This window comes from Salvia splendens, chromosome 4, assembly GCF_004379255.2.
Source record: "Salvia splendens isolate huo1 chromosome 4, SspV2, whole genome shotgun sequence".
In the NCBI taxonomy this organism is placed as follows: domain Eukaryota; kingdom Viridiplantae; phylum Streptophyta; class Magnoliopsida; order Lamiales; family Lamiaceae; genus Salvia; species Salvia splendens.
This window is the reverse complement of record NC_056035.1, coordinates 38,548,519-38,574,153: the sequence shown is the minus strand read 5'-3', so window position 1 is coordinate 38,574,153 and position 25,635 is coordinate 38,548,519. Positions and strand designations below refer to the sequence as shown.

The 25,635-nt window shown below is 39.1% G+C and overlaps 3 protein-coding genes across 3 annotated transcripts; all 3 read right to left on the bottom strand.

The window, feature by feature from the left end:
• Positions 1–1,390: 1,390 nt before the first annotated feature.
• On the bottom strand, positions 1,391–4,568 carry LOC121801432. Its single transcript, XM_042200915.1, has 3 exons — positions 3,875–4,568; positions 2,587–2,771; positions 1,391–2,085 (listed from the first exon to the last, which is right to left on the bottom strand). Exons 1-3 carry the CDS (start codon positions 4,329–4,331, stop codon positions 1,534–1,536), a joined length of 1,194 nt encoding a protein of 397 aa, XP_042056849.1. The 5' UTR covers positions 4,332–4,568; the 3' UTR covers positions 1,391–1,533.
• Positions 4,569–9,326: 4,758 nt separating this feature from the next.
• LOC121801573 (heptahelical transmembrane protein 1-like) lies at positions 9,327–11,521 on the bottom strand. The gene is made up of 4 exons (XM_042201093.1): positions 11,020–11,521; positions 10,811–10,903; positions 10,174–10,222; positions 9,327–10,078 (listed from the first exon to the last, which is right to left on the bottom strand). The coding sequence occupies exons 1-4, from the start codon at positions 11,307–11,309 to the stop codon at positions 9,410–9,412; spliced, it is 1,101 nt and encodes a 366-aa protein (XP_042057027.1). The 5' UTR covers positions 11,310–11,521; the 3' UTR covers positions 9,327–9,409.
• A 3,535-nt stretch (positions 11,522–15,056) lies between these two features.
• Positions 15,057–23,148, bottom strand: LOC121799921 (probable sucrose-phosphate synthase 1). The gene is made up of 13 exons (XM_042199439.1): positions 22,817–23,148; positions 22,631–22,720; positions 21,560–21,801; positions 21,206–21,269; positions 20,318–21,013; positions 18,768–18,881; positions 18,499–18,630; positions 18,219–18,395; positions 17,380–17,433; positions 17,240–17,302; positions 16,210–17,136; positions 15,975–16,102; positions 15,057–15,630 (listed from the first exon to the last, which is right to left on the bottom strand). Exons 1-13 carry the CDS (start codon positions 22,997–22,999, stop codon positions 15,372–15,374), a joined length of 3,129 nt encoding a protein of 1,042 aa, XP_042055373.1. The 5' UTR covers positions 23,000–23,148; the 3' UTR covers positions 15,057–15,371.
• Between the last annotated feature and the right edge of the window lie 2,487 nt (positions 23,149–25,635).

Below are 25,635 nucleotides of genomic sequence, written 5' to 3'. Positions count from 1 at the left end.
ACACCTATTTTATTCAATTTAAACTTTCACCCGATAACTGTAATAGTGGTATTATTTTTAAACTTTTGTAGCATATTTTATTCGCTTTTAAATAGATCTATGTTATTTTATTGATAAAAATATAAAATGCGGAATTTTTTGCAAAAGCCTTTATGCTTCCCTGAATTAACACTATCTTGGAGTTAGTTGAAATTCTTTTCTATGTATGTTCAGAAAATCGTTTAGAAAATATTCTGCATTCTAAACCCTAAATCCAAGATCTCAAAACATATAGTAAATGGAAATCAGTAATATTTATGGAGTATATCATATAAATGGAAAATAATAATGTAGCAACTTCAGTCTGTGACTATGCATGTGTTTGAGGCCCACTTACATCCTATGATAATTTAGTATTGTATATATATATATATATATATATATATATATATGTACACAATAATACATATGACGATATGAAGTGTTTGATTAATTTAGGGTGGGGGATGCTAACAACTCATACTAGTGGTAGATCATCTGTCATTTTTGTAATCTTCTCTCTGTATTTTTTTTTTTTTTGGAATTTCATTTTTATTTTGTTCCATATATGTAGTCAAATATGCTATAAACACAAGTCCCCATTTAATCATCTATATATCTTTCTTTAAGTACCGTTCAATTTGTAAGTCTCTTTTAGTTAATTTTCATATATGTCACAAGCTCAACATAAAATATTCCCGTTTTACGCAATACTATTCTCATCCCCGATTACATGCCCCGCGCTATTTTTGCGGCTCGGGTTATATAAAGTGTAAAAGAATGTGGATGGAAAAAACTAGTAGTAAAAGTGAAATAAGAGAAATAATAGCGAACAAATCCGTAAATTAAATTCCGGGCGCAACGTAAGAAACATACTCCCCCATCTCCAAAACAATATGTCTAGGGTGGGATGAATTTTAATAAAAGTTGTTGGTCTATTATAAATGAAAAAAAAAATCTCATCTTAATTATGGGTAATATTAGTACTAATAAATACTCCTATAGTGTGAGTGGAGAAAATGATAGGAATGTGAAATGATAAATAAATTGATAATAATGAAGATAAAATATATTGTCGGACAGTGTCTTAAGTATGGGGTGGATTTATTGATTTAACCAAATCTCACTTCCATAATGCACTACAATACAGTAGTACTTAAACTTTTCAAGAATCTTAGCCAGGTTGTACATTTCCCTATATAGAAAGTGAAATAATTTAATTGGTCCATCTCCCAGTCTGCAATTTTTTCTAAGAAAACGTTGTTTTGAGATTTTTATTAATTATAATTTTACATTTTATTAAATTTTATAAATCACTAATCTTATTTTTTTGTTCATTCATTTCGGATTGTAAAAGGTTGAGCCTAGATCATTGGATCCAATAAACACAATTTCTTGACATGTATTGTGATAACACCCACCCACCTTTTGATTATCAAGGTAGCTAATTTATACACAAATGTAAAAGTAAAAAAAAATAGGAATGGAGAAACAAATTTACGCATATGAGAAGTTTCACACTGCTCCCAAGCTGTCGAAATCAGTATCATCAACGGTGAGCCAGTCGTTCGAGTCTTCACCTTCTGATTCTTTATCTTTCGAGACACCTTGGCACGCGTTCTGCTTAGGACCCTGAGATCCAGAGCTCTCGTCCAGTTGAACCCACGTTTTGTCGCTCGTTGATGCCCTAGGTGCTGATGATAGCTTCTCTGATGGATCATCATCTTCGTCGTCTTCAAGATCACTAAACGATACATCCTCCCCGTTGGGAGATTGCTTTTGAGCATCAGTCAGTGGACGTGTCTCAACTGCAGAAGAATGATGGCCGGATTCAGATTCAGGTTCTTCAACAGTCTCTCTCGGTTGAGTTGGATTTAGAGTCTCGGTGGATGCATTAGGCTGATGTCTGGATTCAGATTCAGGTTCTTCAACAGTCTCTTTCAGTTGAGTTGGATTTACAGTCTCGGCAGATGCATCCTTAGCATCAGATGATGCAGGGCCTTCGGAGGTTTCCTGATCATTCTTATTTTGTAGCTGCTTGAAAAGTGTCTCCCTTGCTTCGGCAACCTGCAGAAAACCAATCACTTCGTAACCAACAAATATGAAGATAGTGCGTCAATGATGAACAATGGGAGTCTTTCTGAATCGAAGATGGAAAAAATCCATTAATTCTTTTCTAATTCTGGTAGAAGGGAGAGTAGAGAGAGGGAAGTTCGCTCTAATCACGCGTTACTTGCTACACATAACTGAGTAAGTCAATGAAATGACTAATATAGAAAACAGAAGGAAGCTGACAGACGACATATGAGAGCACATAATAAATCACTCATTCCATATGCATAACAGCCAACTCGAACATCTCAAATTTTCTTTTCCATATTAAGATATCGAAACAGCTAAATAAATAACATGGTTTTAATCTCTTAGCAAATATTATGAGTAATGACCCTAGAAACACAATCTGATGATTCTTCTAATGGCTTAAACATTGTGATCATCTGATGCAGGTTCCATAGCTTTCAACAGAAAGTAAATTACTCCATATTAATTAAAAACTCTAAGGCTTGCCTGTGGAGTCGAGAGAAGCTTCAGATCTTTGTCATTCAACCTGGGGAGAAGTAGAATAAAGTAGATAAGCCAAAACTTCTCTGTGCTCATTTGAGTGCAGATTATTTGCCTCAGCGTCTCAAAGTCGGGTACTAAATGTTCAATATTTGCCGCATGTTCTCTCTGATAATCCGACAAATGAAAATCTGTAATAGAGTATCTTAGTCAGCACAAGGATCATTTACCACCTTAGTATATAAAGTGGTAGGTTGAGCTTATAGAGTTAAATTAAGCTCGCACTTTTCAATACACACAACATGCATACGCAAACATGTTATGACATTTGTGTGAGTATCACTACTGTAGATACCATGTCTTTGGTTTCAAATCATTATTTAAGTCACACACAAATTCATCGTCATCAAAACGCCACATAGCTAACATCCGAATATGTGTGTTCTTCCTAACTACAAACTTTACATAACCACACCATCACCTTCTAAATCCCAGAGTCCAGATATGCTTACCATTTTCCAGCCCAAATAATTTGGTAAAAATTCAGTTGGAATTCGTTCGCCGTTCCTAACTATAAACCTAATATTACTAAATCATCACCTTCTAAAGGCAAAGCCAAATGGCACTAATATCCCAAGCTATGTTAACCTCTTACAACCCAAACCCAAACACTTTGGTATTAATCCATTCACCTCATAGCTGGATATAGATGAATCTACCTTTTCTTGATCATGCATCCCTAGAACTCAACAACCAAAACTCTTTAAGCTGAACATCAAGTTTCAAGAACTACACAACTGGCCAACATAGTTACTCGTCAATCAAATGACATGTTTTTTGTAACACGAACCATCATCCGTGACTTCATAACCCTAAATTCATCCGTGAGTTCACGATTCTAAAGTTTGAGAAAAGCAATTACCACACAAATATCGAAATGCACAAGCCAGTTTCCTCCACAATGTATCTATATATGCTTATACACATAAACCGTGATCTCTCACACTATTCTTAGGACTTCTTAACCTTCGAATATATCATGAAACAATTGAATAGAGAGGTATTCGAGCAAATGCATCATCCATTAACCTCAAGGTCTCCCCATGTCAAAACACACACATAAAGAAAGATTCACAAGAATAAACACATATCAATATCCCATCCCAAAATTATTCAAAATCAATCCTCAAAGATGATAGGAGTAACATCAATAACAAACAACATAGCAGTTATAACTATGAAAACAAGTAAACACCATCAAAAACGATAACTTTCCAAATAAAATTAGCATTACCATCATCAGGCAAGGAAAGAGGGAAATCAGTCCACAGCTCCCGCCGCCTCGAGATTTTCGAAACAAAATCCAGAATCTCATCACTAATTCCCAATCCATCTTCCTCATCTTCTTCCGCATCATCACTCCCATCATCTCTATCACCGAGTTGATTCTGGAGCTGCAGCAGATTTGAACTAATCTTCGACGAAATTAACGACAGCCCTGATCTGAATGTGCCCTGAATTTCAGCCAAATCACTCTTAATCCCCTCAATTGTCTCCGATGAGGAAGCCGGCTCAGACGCCGTCGCCGCAGGGGGAGGCGCAAGAAAGGCGGCGACGCCGCGGAACACGGCTGAGAGATCATCCCTAGCGGCGGCGGTGGGGCTTTTCTGGGGTGGGGGATGTTCAGGCGGATTGGGATTATCATCGCCGTCGGAGAAGGGATTGAAGAGTTGAGGGATCCAAGATGACATTTTTCTTCAATTCTTTTCTAATTTCTGATCGGTTATTGCAGTGAGTTTTGTGATTGTGTGATAACTATTGAATTTTTTAGCTGTGTGCGTGGATTGAATCGACGGATTTGAGTGTATCAGTGAGGAATCTGATTAAAGTTGAATTCTTTTTGCGTTTTGTTACGATTGTACGAAGATTTTTGGGGAGTGGATCTTTTTTAGCTTTTTTTTATCGGTATTTTTTCAAACATTCGTGACTCGTGAGGATATCACAAATGACTTTTTAGTTCAAAATGACATTATTTTATTTACTCCTTATTTTCCTTAGGCCATCCACAATAGGAATAGCCCAGCAATAGCCTAGCCACTGCCACATCATCAGCACTAAAAATCCTCCTGCCACATCATAAATAGCCTAGCCACATCATAAATAGCCCAGCCACATCAATAGCCACATCACTAATAACAATTATATAAAATGACATAATTAACAATCACACAATATACGGAATTTAATTTACGAGACATATACGGGAAAAGTTTAATAATACTATTAAAATTTAAAAAAGTACAATAATTTAAAAAAAATACATTAATTTTTTAAAAAAAATACATTAATAAAAAAGAGTGACAATTCACTCCTCGTCTCCGTCGTCGTCGCCTCCGTCGCTGTCGCCTCCGTCGCCACCATCGCCGCCGCCACCATCGCCGTCGCCTCCGCCGCCTACGCCGCTGCCGCCGCCACCGGTCTCCCTCCGTATAGCCTCCAACTCGTCCTGCAGGCTCATGAGCAAGGTTTGAAGCACGCTCTTCTCCACGGGATCCGTCGCCACCCGCCATTCGGCCATCGTCTTGATCAACTGAGCGCGCGTTTGGGCGCGAGCGAAGAATTTGAGCTCCTGGGTGGATTGGCCAAGGGGGGATGCCGACTGGACCTCCTGGGAAGCCCCGGCGTTCCCTCTCGCCGCCTGCTGAGCGCGCTTGCGCCCAATCGGGTGAGGTCGGCTACCGACCGAACGCGGCGTGGGGAACTCCTGCGTCGTCTCGGGGAGGTCGTGGGAACCTCCGCCGCTGCCGCTGTAATGGCCGGTGTAGTTCAGTCGTTGCTTCTTCGGCCAGCCAGAGTCGACACCTACTCGGAACTTCTCGGACTCGCTCAGTACAAGATAGCAGTTCCAGTAGGTGAAGTCCTTGTATAAACCCTTCAGTGGGAAGGCTTTCTCCGCTATTCTCCTGCAGTCATCCTCCGTTTGGCCACTGCTCATCATGCGGAGTGCGTTGGTGTACAAACCCGAAAATCGGGAGACCCCCGCCCTGATTCGGTTCCAGCCCTTCCGGCAATCCTCCCCGTTGCGGGGCCTCCCCTCCGGGCAAAATCTCTGGTAGGCTGCTGCTATCTTGCCCCACATGTTGACGATCCTTTGCTCGTTCGAAACGAGAGGATCGTCGCAAACACTCACCCACGCCTTGCTGAGCCCGACGTTCTCGTCGTCCGTCCACCTCCTCCGTACCTCCTCCTCACCCGGCTGCGACGACTCGCCGACCTTCTTCTTGCCCTTCTTCTTTGGGGCGCCACGCCCCGGCACTGCCCCCCCTGAACTAGAGTCTCCGGAGCTCCGAGAGTATCAAACCCCAACTCATCTAAGGAGAAACTATCAAACCCCAAGGGTGTTTGGGTCGATGTGTGCGAAGACCCAGTCGAAAAATCAAAACTGGGGCGATAGACATCCCCCGCCGTCGCCGGGGACCCCCCAGGAGTCCCCTGTGTAGCCGGTACGACCCCCGGAGTCCCCTGTGTAGCCGGTACGACCCCCGGAGTCCACTGTATCGCCGGTACGACCCCCGGAGTCCACTGTGTCGCCGGTGCTCCCCCGGGCATCATCTGCATCCCGGGTACCCACCCCGGCGGACTCCCCCCCATTGGGGCCCCGGGCATCATCTGCTGCCACAGGTACATGTTGTAGTACCCGGGCACCTGACCCCATCCACTTCCCACAGGGATCGTCGGAGTTTGTGACCCGCTACTCCCGGAACTAGGCTCGTTGTTGAGATTCATTTCCCGTTGTTGATCTTGAACAGAAATTAAGATAGAGAGAGTACTCGTTAAAACAAGTGGTGCGAATGAAAATGACGAGCAAAGCGCGTATATATAGTGTTTCGGGAAAAAAAATTAATTTTCGCGCTAAGCGGTGCGCTGGGCGATCCGGGCGCTGCAATAGCGCCGAACGGACCGCCCAGTGCCATATAACCGCCCAGCGCTGCACGGTTTCTCTCTCCACTCAGCCGCTGGGCGGCTGCAATAGACCGCCCAGCGAACCGCCCAGCGCCGGCGCTCGGCTGGGCGGTCGCTGGGCGCCTATTGTGGATGGTCTTACCATTCTTGACTTTGACTCATTGTTATACGATTATCTTATAAGATAAAGAGTATAATTTTACAAATCAAACGAATCCTTAATATATAAAATAATGTATGAAATGAGCATGTAAAACATTGCTTTTTCACAATAAAATTTTAACGGTATTAATTAGTGTGTTCACGGTTCACATGAGACAAAATCCAATATAAATCGTTGTCGCTAGAATATTTAACGACGAGAAAAAGTCCACTATTTAAAATTGGTGACATATACATATGTGGCTAATCATATGTGTTCCAACAACCTTACCTAATTGCCAACGACGATCAAATTATCATCGGTTGCACTGCTTATGGCCCGACCCGACCCAATTCTCACGCAACTCAAAGTTGGCAAATAACCACATACTAGATATTAGTATATGGCAAATAATAAATGAGTTCTTTCTTTTTTTTGTTATAACCCACTAATGGAATTCCATTTTAATGAAGGAGATTAGATTTATTTCGAAGGGAGGAGAGACGCATAAGAGTTATGCGTCGTTATTAATGAAACGCACAACCCTTATGCGTCTTTCTTTAATGACGCACAAGGGTTATGCGTCGTTCAAAGACGCATAATGCTTATGCGTCATTAACGAAAGATGCATAATAGTTGTGCGTCTTTCAGTCAGCTTTTAACGCACAGAAGGCAGAAGCAGCGCACAGAATACAATTTCATTTCCTCTCTCGGGTTTCCGGTGATTTCCGGCGATTTCCAACGTTATCTCCATAAGATCAGGTAATTTGTTCATCAATTTAGCTACATTCATCATTATTCATGTTTATTTTGCTTTCATTTGTTAGTTTTACCAAATTTATAAAATTAGGGCTTGTAGGAAAAATGTTCATAATTGTTGTTGTTTTAAATGTTTTTTATGCAGAAATCATGCAAGTATTTGTGAGTTTGTATTGGGGTGGTAGAGTAGTTCAACTACCACATATGGGTATTGGTTATGAACCACCTCGTGCGAGGAGCTCCATCATATTAAATTCATGTGTTTCCTATTCTGAATTAGTAGCAATGATATGTGATGCGATGAGAATAGATATGAACCAACACACAATTGAATTATTATGGAGACAATGTATAGTCTTTGCTTCCGGTATGAGTTATACATGTTCTGTGATTTGCAATGATGAAAGTGTGATGTATATGTTCAACAATGCTCAAAATTCAAGTGGGTGTATTGAATTATTTGTTGAGTATTCACCTGTGAGGAGTTCATAAATCCCACCAGTTGTTGATTATGGTATTGGATCATCTGCGAGGGTGGAGCATATGAGCTTTGATTGTGGTATTGGATCATCTGCGAGGGTGGAGCATATGAGCTTTGATCGTAGTATGAATGAGCAGAGAGATGTTGTAGATGTTGCTGATGTTGGTGTTGGATTGAACGATGAGGTAGATGTTGCAGGTGATCTTGGTGAGCCAAGGCCACTATCTGAGACAGAGCCAGACCCCGGTCTCAGTGATGGTGATGGTGCTGATGATGTTGATGGTATTTCTGATGATGAGATAGTACCATGTAAACCTGTTATGCAACCATGTAAACCTGTTATGCAAGGTGAACAACCACTTCAGGAGTACAATCTTAGGGGGTTTAGATTCTTTCGTGAATTACCAAGTCGTCCGTCTGGAGTATCTGATGATGTTGGTTGTAATGAACACAACCTTTTGTATTGGGATGAGAATGCGCCGCATCAGATTGTGTTGGGAACAAAATTTGATTCCAAGCTACATGTGAAGACTGCTATAACTATGTGGAGTTTGTGGAATGAAAAATAGTTTAAGGTCGTCGAGAGCAAATTAAGAAGGTGGCATGCCGTATGCAAATTTCCAGCAGGAACGACAGTAACAGGGGCATGCATCATCAGCACCATCGACGCTGAAAAGGCGAGGGAATGTAAGTGGGAAGTTTCAGTTACTCAAAGGTCGCATGACGATATGTGGGAAGTTAGGAAGTGGAAGGATCGACATACTTGTGTAGGTCATCGTGCTAACAGAGATCATGCTAACTTTTCATCGGCAATGATTGCTCTGTTGATTTGACATCATGTGCGACATTGTGTGCCGATTTCAAGGTCTTCTTAATAATAGTTGATGTTCAAGACAGATTTGGTGTGTTAATCCGTTATAAGAAGGCATGGTATGCAAAGAGAAAGGCTATAGAGTTTGTATACGGTGGATGGGAGGAATCATTTAGGGAGTTGTCAAGCTACATGTTTGAACTCCAGTCACATAATCTGGGCACAATTGTTGAGTGGAAGCACAACGAGCTGTTGAGTCAGAGGCGTACAATGGTGTTCAACTATGTTTTCTGGGCATTTGGGCCTGCAATACATGCGTTCCAGAAGGCCGCACCTATACATAATATTAATGTCAAAATAAGTTTTATGCGTCACTAGCCAAAGACGCACAAGCTTTATGCGTCACTAGCCAAAGACGCATAAGTGTTATGCGTCGCTAAGGAAAGACGCATAATCCTTATGCGTCACTAAACAACGACACATAATGGTTATGCGTCACTAAACAACAACGCATGATGGTTATGCGTCTCTCCCAGAACGACGCATAACGGTTGTGCGTCACTCCCTGAATCGGAATACAACTAAAGCTCTTCATTAAAATGGAATTCCATTAACATGCATTATCAAAAAAAGAATTTTTCCAATAATAAATAGTAGTAACACTAATAATACATCAATAACCAAGTTTGTCACACCCCATTTTACTCCTATACCTCAAGAAAATATCAGCAGCACCATAATGTGCCAAAGCCCCCATCACCACAAACACATGGAAGATCTGGTGGCTCTGCCCCGCCAAATCGAACCACCAGGGCCACCACCGCTCGGGCACCCGGCTCAAGTAAAACACGGTCCCGACCAAATACGAGAGGGCCATGACGCCCTCGTACGCGAGTATGACATTGCGGTGAGGGTCAGTCCAGTAGACCACAGCGGCATGGATGGCCGGGATGATGCCAAACAGGGCCATGGAGACGAAGAGGAGGACGCGGAAGGAGCGGCATTTGCCAGAGGAGAGGGCCGGGTGGAGGAGGGTGATGACGGTGCAGGCACCAAGGACGGTGATCCCGGTGAGGTAGACGATTTGCCAGTGAGGGGTGCACTGGAAGATGTAGTACATGGGGGGGAAGTAGGAGGCGATGATCATGACGGTGATGCCCACATAGTCGAGGTTGAGGAGCTGCGTGTTGAGGCGGCGCGAGTGGCAGCAGAAGAGGTGGCAGAGGCTGCTGCAGAGGAGGCAGAACATGGAGCCACACAGGAACACATAGAAAGGCCAGCTTGGTGGTGTTGATTTTGTTATGTCCATTTTTTGGTTCAACTCTATTACATTCTTTGTCCCCTGTTATTGCAAATGCATTGTATTGTTAGTGTATTTTGTTTTGTTTGTAACAAAATAAACAAGAGCAATTGGTGATGGTGATGGTGAAGTCTCACAGCTGAGAATTTGTTGGAGATGTTGGCTTCTGCACTTGATGGTAATTGCCTGTCATAAAATGGGATTACTAGACATGGTTAAGGCCTAGAGATATGGAGCAAGAAACATAAATATTCTTGAAATTGGATGATAAAGTACATAAGTTGAGATATAAATGTACATGAACATTAGATCAAGAATATGACTATTGACTACATGACTATAGATCAAACCAGGGACGGACGCAGAAAAAACAATGGTTGGCACTATGTTTTTTTTAATATTATTTGAAAATAGTAAGTGATTCAGATCATTGAAAGAGGATGTTAAGGGCTTAAGCCCCTTAACGACTTGACCCTCTACTTTGTGATCGAACATATCCAATTTTTACACTACGATGGTTGGCTATTCGTACCTCAATTTGGACTAATAATCAGTTTTATTTAGTTTTATCCTTTTCCCCACCTTCAGAAGAAAAAATCCATTATCTCAAATTTCTGAAAGAGGTAATTATATCGGTTTCGTCTATAAATTTATACAGAATCCCTCTTTCATCCTATCACCGACAGTTTATAATGCTACAAGGGCGAGTATAGACGAAAATAATCATAACAAATCCATCGGAAGGGCATCAAGTGGTTGTACAATGGGACTTACATAGCAAACATTGTGATGAAATCTGCAACCTCATAAACATGCATAGCATTAGCAACAGTCAATCCCACAAACAACAACAGCCCAATCAAGTGCCTGCAACACCAAAATAAATCAAATCAACATTAATTCTTACATAAAACCTAAAAAAGTATACTAATTAAGACCAAAAAAAAAGAAAAAAGAAAGAAAGAAAGAAAAAGAGTACTCACGTCCAAACATTAAGGGTCTCATTATGCCATCGAAACAAGCTGAAAAAGGCGAGTTTAAGAGGCCACTCAGACCTGTAATACCTCAATATATACTGATTATCCTTCATATAATCTGGCAATTCATGAAAAGACAAGAGAGGATATGTTTTCCCTTTGCTCTTGTTCTCATCTTTTTTGCTGTCCAAACAACATGTGATGATTCTGCCTTGATCCATAGTGGCTTTGGATTTTCTCTTCAAAACGCAGCCTTGTTGATTGCTTCGGGTGGTCATGGTGTTATTTGGTGGCATGAATTCTTGGATTCAGCCACATGAAAGAAAAACCATATTCATAGCTCTTGAGAGAGAGTGGGGGTTGGGGTGGTTAGGTTGGGGTAATAACTGCACAAGAGGCTGATGAGCAACTGTGCCAACAAGCAACATTTAAAGTATGGTTTTATTTTTTTATTAAATTTTGATAGATTTTTTACTTAGTGGTGAAGTAGATTGGAATTTTTTGAGTAAAGGGTTTTTGTATGTGTAATTTGTTTGAGGTCTCTAGAAAATCTAGAGAAACGTAATCAATCTCACATACTAGGGTTGATATATAGGAATGAGTATTGATTCGTGTAAGACAAGAAAAGTTGCACATATACTATGGAGATATAGTTGTATTCATGTTAGATCATTTCTTTTATTATAATCGAGACTGAATATCGGTCCTTGGGTGTGAATTTTAGACAGACATGATTGCGACATGTGGTGTCGATGCATATTTAGTTGGAGAGGCGGGAGCATTTATTGAGAATGTGTTGTGCTGAAGTATGATTTATTGTTGTGTTGAAATATAACTCTTTGATGCGCCTGAAGTATATTTTGAACTGTTGATGCAGTCGGTTCATTACGGAATGAAATGGAGGAACAATTAAAGACAATTAAATACACATCCACAACCCATCCAAAATATACACATTTTACATATTCCCAACATTTTCCAATTCCAAATCACACACGTTTAAAGCCAAAATTTCTCAATCAAAAGCGATAACATCCACAATCCATCCAAAATACAAAAGAATATGCCCACAAAATAGTTGGGAAATAAAATAGTAAGCCAAGCAGCCAGGTCTGAAAAGGAAAATATTTTCCATAAAGGAAAAGGAGTACATTTTTTCAGTATGAAACATCCATTAAACCAAATCTTTGTATAGTTAATTGATTAAGTGACTTAAAATTAAATTACAATTTCAGATAATTTTGTAATGCCCGATAATTCTCAAATCTCAATACCAGAATCCGTATCTACTACACAATTTTTTGGATATCCGGTATCCATTACCCAAAATTTTCAGATCGGGATTATCCGATACCCAATATCCAGCCCTAAAACTATAGATATGGTTTGCTTGACGGATGTCTCACAAGTAAGTTTTAATTTCATGTGATTAGGTCATCGATAAGATGCTATATATAATGTGTTGGTGTCATCTTATTACACGTAAAAGTCATGATTTTGTTTGCTTTTTCCCAATACTCATAGTAATATATAGTTATATACAAATAGATTGATAAGATTAATTACTTTTATATTTCTTTTAAGTACATGCGTGGAGTTATTGGGATTCTCATGGTGGTTGATCATTTATGATTGGGAGAATTATTGGATCTAAGGGTTATTTGTTTCTTGTTGATTTGGAGACTATATCAAGTTACCACTATACATAGAAAAATATATTGTTTCTTTTATCATTCGTTACAATATATGCTATTTATATTATGCTTTTGGGATCGATGATATCAATTATCAAGCAACGTATGATAAAGGGAATTTCTAAATTAAGTATTTAATTATTTTAAAGGAAGAAGTTGGATTTGGCTCTATTACTAATTAAAGAGTCTTGAAAGTGTATTAAGACCGATTTTGGTTTGGGAAAGGTATGCATTTTATTGCTCATTATTAATCTTAATTTTTTTAAGTAATAAAAAGTTAATGAACTCCATGGATTTTTTTTCTGTCTGGGCAAAATTAAGTGGTGGTTGAGAATTGTCGATCTATTTAGTTAGGAAACTTAGTTGACACTCTATTATCGCGTTTTATTTATATTAATTTAATTTAAACATTCTAGGATTCGGTAATTTAACATGAATACAACTATATCAAACCGTCACGAAACCACAATAAAGTCAGTCAACGTCTAGTTTGACTTTCACAATTTGCAAACCATGATGGTTACAACATAATTATAGAAGACAGCTTTCGAAATTTAATCAATTATGTAAGTATCTGTACTAGTCATCTTAATTATATGCATACGAAAAGAATGCAATTTTAATATAAAAGCAATATTAATAATTAGTATCATTGATTAATAAAGATACTCAAATCAATACAATACTAAAAGTAAAACGATGGGGCTATATATATATATAGAGGATAAAACATGCTAACATCAATATATGTAAAGGGAAATTCTTTAATGTAATTTATATTTTTTTAAAGAGGGCTAAAGGTTTTTAATTGTTGTGCATGTGCATTCATATGAAAAAGGATAGTCTCCAATCATTTTCATATTATACTTTATACCTTTTCGAAGAAAATAAAACACTTAATCAATATTTCAAGATAAACAAAAACCACACCAGACTAAAGAACCACATTACTTACATATTTTTTGGAAATACATCCAGTTAACATTATTCCTAGTAAAATTTATAATTTCCAATTTCGAACATGAAATTTATAATTTCCAATTTCCCTAACAATTTCTAGGAGCATCGTTTGACTCGGACCTCCAATTAATGGAGGAGAATGTATTACCAATTAATTTATGTTTCATGGTATCTGTGAAACTATAATTGCAGTGGGTGTGTTTAATTTTTAATTTTTATATTATTTTTAATTTTTGGTTGGAGGCTGTAATTGGAGTGTTATTATGAGTCTTGAATGAATAGGGCAGGAAGGCATTAGCTGTTGGGAAGATGTAAGTTACGTTGTATTCAAACAGCTATTCACATACCATTAATTGCTTTATTGCTCATTAATATCCATACCTACATTCATTATCCACTTCAATTTATCCTTTTTCTTTTCCTCACAATATATACTCTTTCATAAAGGCATGTCGTGATTGACTAGTTAACCTCTAGTTTAATTTCGGAATTTATTTTTCTAGAAAATTTAATATTTTAGTAAGAAAATTGTGTTAAAGACACGAAATTATGTAAGAATATATCAAAAAGGAATAAATTTTTAAGATGGTGGGTAAAATAATTAGGGAAAAGCTCTCTTACCACTGGTAAGATCAGTCATCAGTTATAATTACAAAAAATAATGAATTTGAGTTGGTTCAATAATTCAAATTACATATATAACATTTTGCATATTTTAATACACTATAGTAGTTGATGTGGTAGAGGCTATAATTGAGATTTAATTTCATGCTCTTTCAGAGGTCCTCTGTTAAGAGTTAAGACAATCATATTCTAACATTTGGCGGAATCGAGAATTATGTGTGTATTTTGTAGTGATAATATTGAATAGATTTATTTAAGAAATGGGAATGCATTAAAGTATCGAGAATTATGTGTGTATTTTTTAGTGATAATATTGAATAGATTTATTTAAGAAATGGGAATGCATTAAAGTAAGATTACATGGTTGAATGTCGAATCAATCTTATATTGATTAGGTTAAATTAATTAAATCTTACATTTATAGTGCCTGTTGTGAACTATATTAATTATTTAGTTTGGTTACATTACTTGATGATTTTAAAAATAACTTGAAAACTATACCAAATCATATTGCAGCGCTCCAGATCGCCGAGCGCATCGCCCAGCGGATTTTTTAATTTTTTTTATTTAATATTTTTTTTATGAAACTAATGAGATCTAATTAACACATGAATTGTTAATTGCACCACGATTCAACTAAAATAAAACAAAACAAAAGGGCATATAAAAGTTAGTAATTATATACTATGGTATGCCTTTATAAACTGTGGGCAGGACAAGGCAAATACAATACTTAATTAACTGTAACTACAAAAATAAGAAGAATAAAAGAAGCAACATCAGACATTTGTGATTTAATAAGAAAATCGCAATATCTGTACAAATATCACATTTGCTAGTACTAAGACTTGTACAACAAAGTAGCAAACGGGTAACTTTTTTTATGCTTCAATTTGACCCAACCAACCAAAGAAGAAAGGTCTAATCTCAAAGTGTTTGAGAAAATGTATTATAAGCTCCCTCGCAGACTGGCAGTAGTGTGTATCTGCCGTTTATCGTAAAGTAGCATGAACGAAAACACGTATGCTTAATTTATTTTAGATGGATGTGGTGCAACGGGGTTGGTGGTAACTGGAAATATTAGCCACCGAGGACTTTCAGCTCCTCCAGTGATGCGCGGAGATCGGAGACACTGGTTTTTGTGATATTAGAGCTGTCGTAAGCTATGACGTCCGTGAGTGGGTAGCTTCTGCTAGCATCGACTTGGCTGCTGCAAACTCCGTTCAGAACTACAGATTTGTGAACACCGCCAAGCAATTGTTCATAGTCAGTGTCTCCACTCTCCCCAACAAAAACCACCACCTTTGACAAGTCCATGCCCCAGCGAAGATACAGGTACCTTAAGAGGTTGTTTTCCGTGTTAGGTTTCGCAAAATTATGATACAACACATGCAAATCCAGCAGCCTATTTGTATTCTGTAATTCTCATGTAATTGTACAGGAACAAAAACCACATAAGGAACTACCGAAACTGGAGCAGAAACAAGTCTAATTTTCTAAATATCTTCTCATAACCTATTAGATTAATGTGTGTTGATTTAAAACAGAAGCTGCACTTTTAACATAATAAGGTGTATGAAACTATAATAAAATTCGTGTAATGACAAAGAGAGAACAATTATAATTATGATACACTAAATTGAGGAATGTGATAATGACTGAGAAAGGGAAAGGAACTACTACCTGAGTGCTTGGGAACGAGAAGCCAAAACGGGAATCACATTGATCCTACTTCCATTTTGACAATATATAACATGGCAACGTAGTGCCTGAATTCTCATCAACTTTCTCAGTTCCTTTGCAGCGGGAACCTTCAACCAAATAAATTTAAGCAAGTTTATAATCAGGATAACCGTAGTATACTTAAATTATGAAAAATGGTCAAGAGGTCTTATATGGAATAGAGAAATGTGTTTACCACTCCAGGCTTCTGAATTTTAAAAGAATAGCAGTAATCCGCAGAAGTCTCTTCATCTTCAACAACAAGTTCTTCCTTTTGTCCCTTCTTATCGGTTAAAGAAGATGCCCACCGCACTAAGGTCTTCCTTAGTCCTTCACTTCCCCAGCGGTATTCAATATGTGAATGATAATACAAGTCCACCACGAATGAGTTATCTTCTGGATTAGCAGAAGAGTAATAAAGATCACCACCACTATTGCAGATAAATGCATCAAAGTCGGTGGTGTTTAATCCTTCAGAAATCAGAAACGAGCGTATTTCAATAATGTCAAATGATGTTGCTAAGATAAATCCAATAGAGTCTTCTGTCCTCTCCTTCTTAACAGCCTCAAAAATATTTCTAACAGTTTCAGAAAGACCAGCACTTGCATCATTATCCACAGCAATGACATATATGTGCTTCCTTCTCCTCAATGCTGGGAACTTTCCAGTATTGGAGTCTACCCTTTCAGTTGACCCAGGTTTTTGTGCATTCTTTGCCATTCCCTTAGACCATGAGAGCACAGCATTTTCTAGCTTAATTTTTCGATCTCCAGAGTCTACAGAACCATCGACATTGTCCCGACTCTCATTCTTATCTCCTTCGAAAGAGAACTTCAGGTTCAATGATAAATCGTGTATGTCCCTCAAGGAGTCACTTGGTGAATCTGATTCGGAGTTATCGTCGTCATCATCATTTCTCAACCAACAAGGTTGTCTTGGTTTACAAGTTGCTATTTTGGAGAGATATGTCTTGCAATGTTCTGGCCATGAAAAAAGGTGAATATTTTTCAATCCGTTAGCTCTACATTTTGCCCAAAGATGCTTATCTGCAACCAGCTTCAAAAGAGCATTAGCAATTGACTGCTGATCATGGGGATCAACAAGGAGACCATTGTCTAAAACCTGTCATTAACATGACCAACCAATGTGGGAATCAATCTTCAGGAGGTAAACAAAAAATTCCAAATGGAAACATGAAAACAACTAGAAAAAGAAAAGGACATACCCTCTGTATATCAACAGGACCACCATTTTGGGTTGCAACCATCGGTAAGCCATATGCTGCAGCCTGATAATGGCAGAGAACTTATGTAGCTTGCATGAAAAAATATTTAAAAGTGGAGATTTTGTAAATCAAAGGCAAACCTCAATCAGAGTAAGCCCAAAAGGCTCAATGAAAGCTGGGTTTATGAAGACACCCTGTCAAGACATAATAAGTTAATATGCAGTAGGTCAATATGAATGGTCCTAAATAATTTAAAGTAAATCCAAGATGGCCAAAAGATGAAACAGTAAGGTGCAGGCACAGTGCAAATTAGACACATGAATGGACATAAGTGTGATGGACTAAACTAACTCCATTTCATCTTTATTTGTGGAACTCCAAGTGCAAAACAAAAGAGGAAGGTTCATGGTCAACTTTGGCCAAGTAGGATAAGTCATTGTTATTGCCTGGTTTCATATAACTATTGGCTCAAGCATTTTGTCAGTGAAACTTAAATGTTGGATGGGAACTAATCTCCTGACTTTTCACATGTATGCTTATAAGTAGATAAGCCATAATAGCACCACAACTCCTACTCCTGTCAAGAGCAGTAGCCACTAACCACTCACCAAGGCCAACTAGCCTAATAGGAGACCAAATTGAAGTAAAAAAAACTAGCAGAAATGTTCATTTACGGGTACAATTACTATACAGTATCTCACATCACGCATAAACAAACCTAATCATAGCACAACAGGTGCAATACACCAATTTATCTACTATCCATAACACCACAAAGAAGTTCAGATTGTTCCTGAACTGGAACTGAAAATGTGCAGTTTAAGAATTATGGGCATGTCTATTCTCAATAGCACAGTTCAGTTTTTAGTTAAGTTAAGAGCATAAAAGCAGTTGGGAAGAACCACTTTCAAACTATAATATCACTTGGTCCATTCAGATATGAAAAGGCATCCATGAGCTGCAAGATAAACATGAGTACCTTGGTCTTTGCTGCTAGACGGTATATATCAGGAACATCATTCTGCTTATGGTGCTTAGGATATGCCACTTGGCCATAAAGATCATACTTATCAACCAGCTTAAGGATTGATAGAAGAACTGAAGAATTTGTTCCCGACATTTCATCAATATTCTCCCGGTTACCCATTATTAAAGTCTGCAAAAAATAAGAAGGAAAAGACTAAAAACTCCAGCACCTCTGACCATAAAATAAAAATGAAGTTCTTAGCAAACATTTATGTTTTCATTTTGCAACTTACAAGATTAGCAAGCTCCCTTAGTGGGCGACATTCCCCAAATGCTTTGACTAAGGTCGTGAGGTTTTTCTTTGGATCTGGCCTCGCAAGTGCTAGAATCATAGGCTTCCTCGGATTTGAAAAAAAACGCATTATCTGTTTATACATCAAATATAAGATACTGGACAAAGACTATGGGTACTTAAAAATCATGGACATATTTCACAAAAGTCAAAATCTGCAATTTAAGTCTTGTAATATTGCTGACAGAGTATACAAAGGATTGGTGCAACCTCAGTCCAGATAGGCGGATCTGGAGCTTTTCCATCTTCATTTCCTTCAGTTTCAGTGTCCATATCTCCATCATGTGGTTCGATGTGATGAAATTCCATCCCAGGTGGAATTACCTTAAAAAAAGAACCATGGTCTCAATGAAACAGCTAGAATTGCTGCAATATAATCTTGTTTGAGAAATCGCAAAATAAAACTAGAGAAGTACAGCAGCTATAATGTAATGACAGAAAGATAGACATCCTGATTTGTCCAAGTCTCGAGTGGTGGTTTGTATGAAGAAATTTACCACAGTTAAAAGTAAAACAGCTCTTACTGGTCTCGGATGTTCTTACATGACTAAAAAGAGAGGGACAATTACAATAGTATTCATAGTGTCTAAACTTTATCACAGAAATAACCATGTGTTTAGAAAATTACATTTAAATTCCTAACTTTTGAGTATTTTAACAAAAATTTACCCCAGATCTCTTTTCCAGTCAATCAACAATGAGTTGATGACTAGACCAATGAAGTCATTGGTCAACGTGGATTTTGAAATATGTCATACTATTTCAAAGAAAAATATAATTCAACAAACAGGTCTAGATGTGGCAAAATGGAGAGGCTAAAATGTTGCAAGTGAGAATTTCCCCAGCAAGTATGTATGACCAAAACATAATCAGAGCTACACGTTATTAAAGTGTGCTTGAATGCCGGCTACTACAATTTGGATATCGTGGAGATTATTTCAGATTCATGGAGATGGAGGAAGAGAAAATACCAGTGGATCAAAACACTTCCAACATCATCGATTTCTCATTAAGGGTGGAGCTCTCCAAATTGGTCCGGGAAGCACAAATTGGTCGAAGGCATGGAGCACATGACAGTGCAGGATACACCAGAAAAGGTTATGTAGAAGGTGGTGGAGGGGGAAAAGGAGGCAGTAAAGAAGGTGGTGCAGGCAACGAAGGCAGAGGAGGGGCAGGTAAAGCTGAGGCAGAAGGACTGTGATGTGGAAATAGAGGAACAGAACCGTACCTTCCTAGTAGGAATGGAGGTTATTAATGATGTGGACAACGACTCGTTTTTTTCTTTTCTCAATTAATAACTCCAAGTTGGACCTGCAGGTCCAGTCAGACAAAGCTGATTGAAGGTTATTTTGGTAAAATGCTCAGATTTAAGGCATTTAAGAATCTAAAATTTATGTTATTTCCTAAAAGGGTCTATGGGTATATTCAAATATTTCCTAGAAGATGTAGTATCGAAAAACAGGATGCTCACTTACTAGGTGAGAATATCATCACCACAAAAGAGTTCAGTTTTTCATTGTACACAAATGAAGCTGGAACTAGGACTCTTTTTCATTAGCCAAATAGGAGATCTTTGATACCTCTAAGAATGCCCAAGTAAGCAGTTCTGCTAAAACTTTCAACGAAGACCTGACCTAAATAATAGCCATCTTAACTTACTATATTCAGAAATAATAAGAATACATTGTACATAAGCATAATTATGACTGATTTAGGAGCATCTGAATTTTTTGCATTTAAAACAGAAATGAATTACTTACAGCTGTGCGAGGCATGAACCTTCCATAACAGCTCACATTACGTTTAATCCTAGCACGTAGTTTGCGCTCTAAAATTGGATCAAAACCGTCGTATAAACGCCACTGCTGCTCTATCTCCTGTCTTGTGCTAGTTATGACGATTTCCGAGGCATCAATAGATAATTCTTCTGCCTCTATCCTACGCATTATTTTGTAGGTAGAGTTGATCTCATCCCTTGACAATCTGCTTTGTCTCAAAAGTTGCTCTAGCTTATCACGACCTAGTGAATGACCGGTGAAAAGCATGGGAACATTCAATGCACCAGATAATAGGGCTGCAGAGTCACCTGCATCTGCATAGTGCGCATGGATAGCAACAGGCCAGACTGGCTGTCCATTACCGATTTGCTCACCAAGAACCTTTGACATTTGCATGATATGGCTAAGAGCACCGTCAACAAATTCAGGAATATGAGGCCATAGAAGTTCTTTTGCAACATATTTGTCCTTTGGACCAAAAGGAATGCGAACTATGTAAGCACCACTACTTTCTCCAATCTCATCCATCACTTCTGAGTTTAGCGGAGGTAGCATCTCTGTGGGTTCACCGTAGCTCCAGTCAACTTCTGGTGATGAAACTTGTCTCGTAAGCAAATCAACACGATAAACACCAGGCATAGAACCCAATGCCCTGGCCAGTTCAACAACATACTTCACCTGAAGGACACAAGCAACCAAAATTGCCGATATCAAAAGGAAGTCACAGAAATTACCATATGATGGTTTTAATTACCACTCTATGAGCCAACAAATAATACTAAACAAGCTTCTATCAAGCTTCTATCAGATCAAGCTTATTACTAAGAATTAGATTCTGATAATATGAAAATATTTGGAACCAAACACTACCTGACCACCGGTATCAGAGTCACGGCCAAGCTCCATATTTTCCCCTCGTATCAAGCCGTGGAGGCTGCAAGAGTACTAGAGTCAAGAAATCATGCAATTAAGTTAAGGTACAAATATGATTGGCTTATTAAGTTTGGACATGCATCAATTACACCATGCATGTCCAAATCCAGCTGTCTCAGCTCAAACGCTTGGTAGACTTCATATGCAGAAAATTAAAGAAATCAATGGAAAATATCACTCTACAAAAATGGTTCCAGCGTCCATTTAACTTTGTGCCAAATATCATGTGAAATCACATTAACATGGAATCACTTTTTCCACAAAATAATCTATAAGAGTTTTACATCATACCTAATTAATATGATGTACAACTTTTTCCCCTTCTGTTGACTGGTCCAGGCCTCCAAAGCATCAACAGAGCTAATTCTAGGTAACCGACCTCTTGTACTTTCGCCATGAGATGAAAGATCGGCTACTACATCTCCTTTTTCCCCCTCCGATAGATCTTCAGACATATCGGCAACTGCTTCTCTGCGACCTCTTTCACGCTCAAGACGGCGTTTCGCCACTCTTTGGGCTTCCTCGCTCTCAAGCTAAAAAGGTTATTCATAGTCAGAGAATGATGCATTTCAGCTAAAGTACCAGAAGAAAGTTCAATTAAGCTTTCAGCCACTAACAGAACATGAGTAGGAGCCCAAAGTTCTGGGTGTTCAGCATGAAATGTGTTTGCTATAATGCAAAGGGTAAACAGATTGAAACCTCACCATAGTCAGAAAGTAACAAGTCAAACATCAAGGCAAAATTTCATGAAATATGACCGTTGAATTCAGGGACACAGTCAACTACACAAGGGAAAAAGACAAAGGAATGGGAAGAAGTTTTACGATGGAACCACAATCATATCATATAAGCAGCCAAATAAATAACATTCAATTCACAGTAATTTCTGCAAAAGAGGATTTGTCACTAGGGCAGGAAAACAGCTTGAAGCATAAAATGCAGTCAGCTGACAGCATAGAATCGAGGTGAGCAAAATGGAGATATTGCATATAACTTTACTGATAATACACATACAAGCATGCTACAATAACGTCACATTCCCGGTTCCTCCAACAACTATTTTATTGAACCGGACAATACATAAAACTCATATATGTTCCTGCCCCTAATATTTAGATATGCTACAATGCATGCAGACTTGCATTCAAAAGCACCGCAGAATAGAAACAGCTATCAGTAAGATTTACACCAATCATTTCACAGTGATTAATCAATCAAACACCAAAAATAATCTCAGATCAGCCATCGCATTTCATCAAACCACATCCTTAGAAATCGTAACACAAATCATGTCTTCAAATCTCCTATAAATCAACATCACTTGAATCGATCCTCTTTCCTCCGATTAGAACATTAAACTACCTGCTTTTTCTGGCGAGCTAAATTCCAAATCCGCCAGCACATGTTCTCCAGCCTCGTGTTCCTCTCCTGCGGACTCCTCGTCGCTTGCGCCTACACCAATCACACACTGAAACATCACGCACTTGGAAACACAAATAGTAAGAAGAAGAAGAAGAAGAATATAGATGCATCCGCAGTGAGACATACTCGGATCCAGGAGCGGTGGAGATCGGTCTCATCGAATCCAGTGATGACCTCCTCCACGAAGTAGCGGGTAGGGCTGAACCTCCCCCTCTCCCTGAGCAGCAGAGAAGACTTCTTCTCATCGAGCCCGGGGCCGACGTCGAGAATCGCCTCCAGGTAACTGTTAATCCAATCATTTCCCGCCATTTCTCACCACTGATCTCGGTGTGTGAAATCGAAGTGGATTTGCGTGTGTTGAGTGACACAGTGAGAACGAAAGGTAGATTTTGGAGGAAAAATTCTGGGAATATTAGCAGAAACTTTGAAAGGGAAGGCGATGGCAAAAGCGAAGCTGAGGTGCTAAATATGCTACAGAATATATAGCACTATTGTTTTTATTTATTCTTTAAAATATACGTGTCAATTCCGTTTTCCCTTTCTTCACTAAAGTCAACAGTTTTTCGTCATAGTCTAGGAGTTTGCAAAGGCAATAATTTTACGAATATAGGTTAATTTTTATCTAGGTGTCCCTTTTCCAATAAATTTTTTTTTTTACTTTTTTGATATTTTTCATAAAATATCCAATACCTTTTTCTGCATTTTTACATTTTCTGACCTTGTTGATATTATAAACGACTTATGTAAAATTATCTTATCTTATTCGAGACCCACTTACTATAAGAAACGACATTATAAGGCAAGCAAAACTTTAGCGAGATCAATAAACCTTCCGTTTCTAAATTTTACGGAGAGGACAATTGTAAAAGTATTGCAAGTATTGAAATCTCTTATACTCATTATACGAAACGATATTATACGACAAGTAAGACTTTAACGAGATCAATCAACCTTCCGCTTCTAAATTTTACGTAGAGGACAATTGTAATAAATATTGAAAATATTGAAATCTCTTCTTATCATATATCGACAAAATAATGATCCTGATTTTTTCGTAAAGGTATCGATAACGCTCCTCTTTTTAAGATTTTTAAGTGATAAATGACATATTTATGATTTAAAAGGTTGGAGATTGATGGTTTGGCGAATTTTTGATGGTGATGAATGCAGGAAAATGCAGATCACGACACAGAGATTTACGTGGTTCGATTTACTGAAGTAAATCTACGTCCACGGGAAGAAGGGAGGGCAAGATTGTATTGCTTGATCTGGGATTACAGCTTACAACACAGACTTGCTATATGATATTTTATCTCTAGAGAGCTTAACCCCCGTCTATCAGATCTAAGTTCTATTTATATATTGAACTAAGATCGTGGCTTGCATCACCACCCTAAGTCGTGGATGTCGTGTAGGTCATGGCCTAAGATCGTGGATGTAGCGTAGGTCATGGCCTACGATCGTGGCCTGAGTTGACACCACGTGGTAGTGGGTGTATTGGAAGTTGTGGAAATCCTGTATGGGTCCACTAACTCCTTGTTCGGTCGAATACTGAGACCGAACTGCTTTGGTTGCCGATCTGAGAGTAGAGCTTGATGCCGACCTGAGAGCAGAGCTTGATTGGTTGGCTTTTACCGAGCTGTAGGCTGAGGCCGAACTCTTTGGTAATGCCGAACTCATACCCTTCCTTGGGCTTTGGGCTGATGGGCCGTCATTGCTGTTGGGCTTGTTTAGTACGCACCCCATCACTACCCCCCCGAAGGGCGAAGTGAATCACTTCGGCGAAGTGAGTCACTTCGGCATTCTGGATAAAGGCAAGGGGGAGGCTGATGTCAGGGGACGTGCCTTGCACGTGACTGCATTAAATGCGACAGTAAAATCCGGCCGTTGAATCCTGAAAAGGTGGGATTCGAAACGGTGCGACGATTTTGAAATATTCGCCGAATCTGATAAATACCTCCTTTCTTCATCATTGAAGCACTTTTGCGACTGCTTCTTCTGCACTCTCTCTTTTTTGCGAAAATTCTCTCTCCGCTTTCAAGAATTTCTTCAGACTTTCTTCACCTTCAAAAAGTAAGAAAAATGTCTTCTTCTTCTTCTTCGGAGTCGGGTAGCGGTAGGAGAGGCGGTAAGGGGTCTTCTGGCCGGAAAGAGTCCGGGGAGAAGACCGTAGAGTATTTCCATAGTATTTTGAGTAAGGATACTGTGATATCCCTACCCGAAAAATACTTTTTTCCTGGGGGGAAGGCGGTGGTACCTGACGGTGATCATAGGGCTGACTCCCCGCCGGAGGGTTACGCCACCGTGTACGAGGCCTGCTTAGAATGCGGGCTTCGTTTCCCCCTCCCTTCTGCCTTTATAGATTTACTAGATTTTTTTCAGCTTCCTTTAGGCCAGGTGACTCCGAACTCTTGGAGGCACTTGTCGGCCTTTGCTGCCGAACTCCGTAAGTTAGGAAGGGATTTGTCTTTGAAGGCGATCCTTAAATTCTTTCAATTTAAGAGGAAGGGGTCTTGGTTTTACTTGATCCCTGTACAGCCCTTTAGGGCCTTTTGTAAAACGAAGTGGCCGAAGTGGCAAAACCGCTTCTTCTACTATGATAGGACCGCGGCTCCTAGTTTTCCCTGGAGAGGGCCGAAGTCCGTTATCCGTCATCCTCGGCCTGAACCGTTGGACGAGCTCGATGGCGAGCTCAACAAGATTCCCATAGTTAGGAAACAATACACGGAGTCTGAGCTCGTCAAGGGCGACGTCGTGTTCGACATCTCGTCTTCGGACGAAGAGGCCGAGGGTGAGGATTTCTCTTTATCTTTATGCTCTACTGCTTTAACGAAGAAAACTAACCTGGCTTTCTTGCTTTTTGGCAGTGTACATGTTGAATAAGGCTATCCGAAAGTCCTCCGAGCTTGTGGAGCCGGAGAGGCAGAGAGCCCCTCGCTCGGCGT

What these genes read in the sequence shown, in the direction of transcription:
- LOC121801432 (XM_042200915.1), bottom strand. Translation starts at nt 4,331, where the DNA reads ATGTCATCTTGGATCCCTCAACTCTTCAATCCCTTCTCCGACGGCGAT. An exon ending in TCTTTCCTTGCCTGATGATG is followed by an intron (nt 2,772 to 3,874) that starts GTAATGCTAATT and finishes ACTCTATTACAG; the next exon opens with ATTTTCATTTGTCGGATTAT. An exon ending in AGCTTCTCTCGACTCCACAG is followed by an intron (nt 2,086 to 2,586) that starts GCAAGCCTTAGA and finishes GGTTTTCTGCAG; the next exon opens with GTTGCCGAAGCAAGGGAGAC.
- LOC121799921 (XM_042199439.1), bottom strand. Translation starts at nt 22,999, where the DNA reads ATGGCGGGAAATGATTGGATTAACAGTTACCTGGAGGCGATTCTCGAC. An exon ending in ACTCTGATACCGGTGGTCAG is followed by an intron (nt 21,014 to 21,205) that starts GTAGTGTTTGGT and finishes TGTGTCCTTCAG; the next exon opens with GTGAAGTATGTTGTTGAACT. An exon ending in TTGGGCTTACTCTGATTGAG is followed by an intron (nt 17,303 to 17,379) that starts GTTTGCCTTTGA and finishes TGCCATTATCAG; the next exon opens with GCTGCAGCATATGGCTTACC.
- LOC121801573 (XM_042201093.1), bottom strand. Translation starts at nt 11,309, where the DNA reads ATGCCACCAAATAACACCATGACCACCCGAAGCAATCAACAAGGCTGC. An exon ending in GAGACCCTTAATGTTTGGAC is followed by an intron (nt 10,904 to 11,019) that starts GTGAGTACTCTT and finishes TTGGTGTTGCAG; the next exon opens with GCACTTGATTGGGCTGTTGT. An exon ending in TCTCCAACAAATTCTCAGCT is followed by an intron (nt 10,079 to 10,173) that starts GTGAGACTTCAC and finishes TTGCAATAACAG; the next exon opens with GGGACAAAGAATGTAATAGA.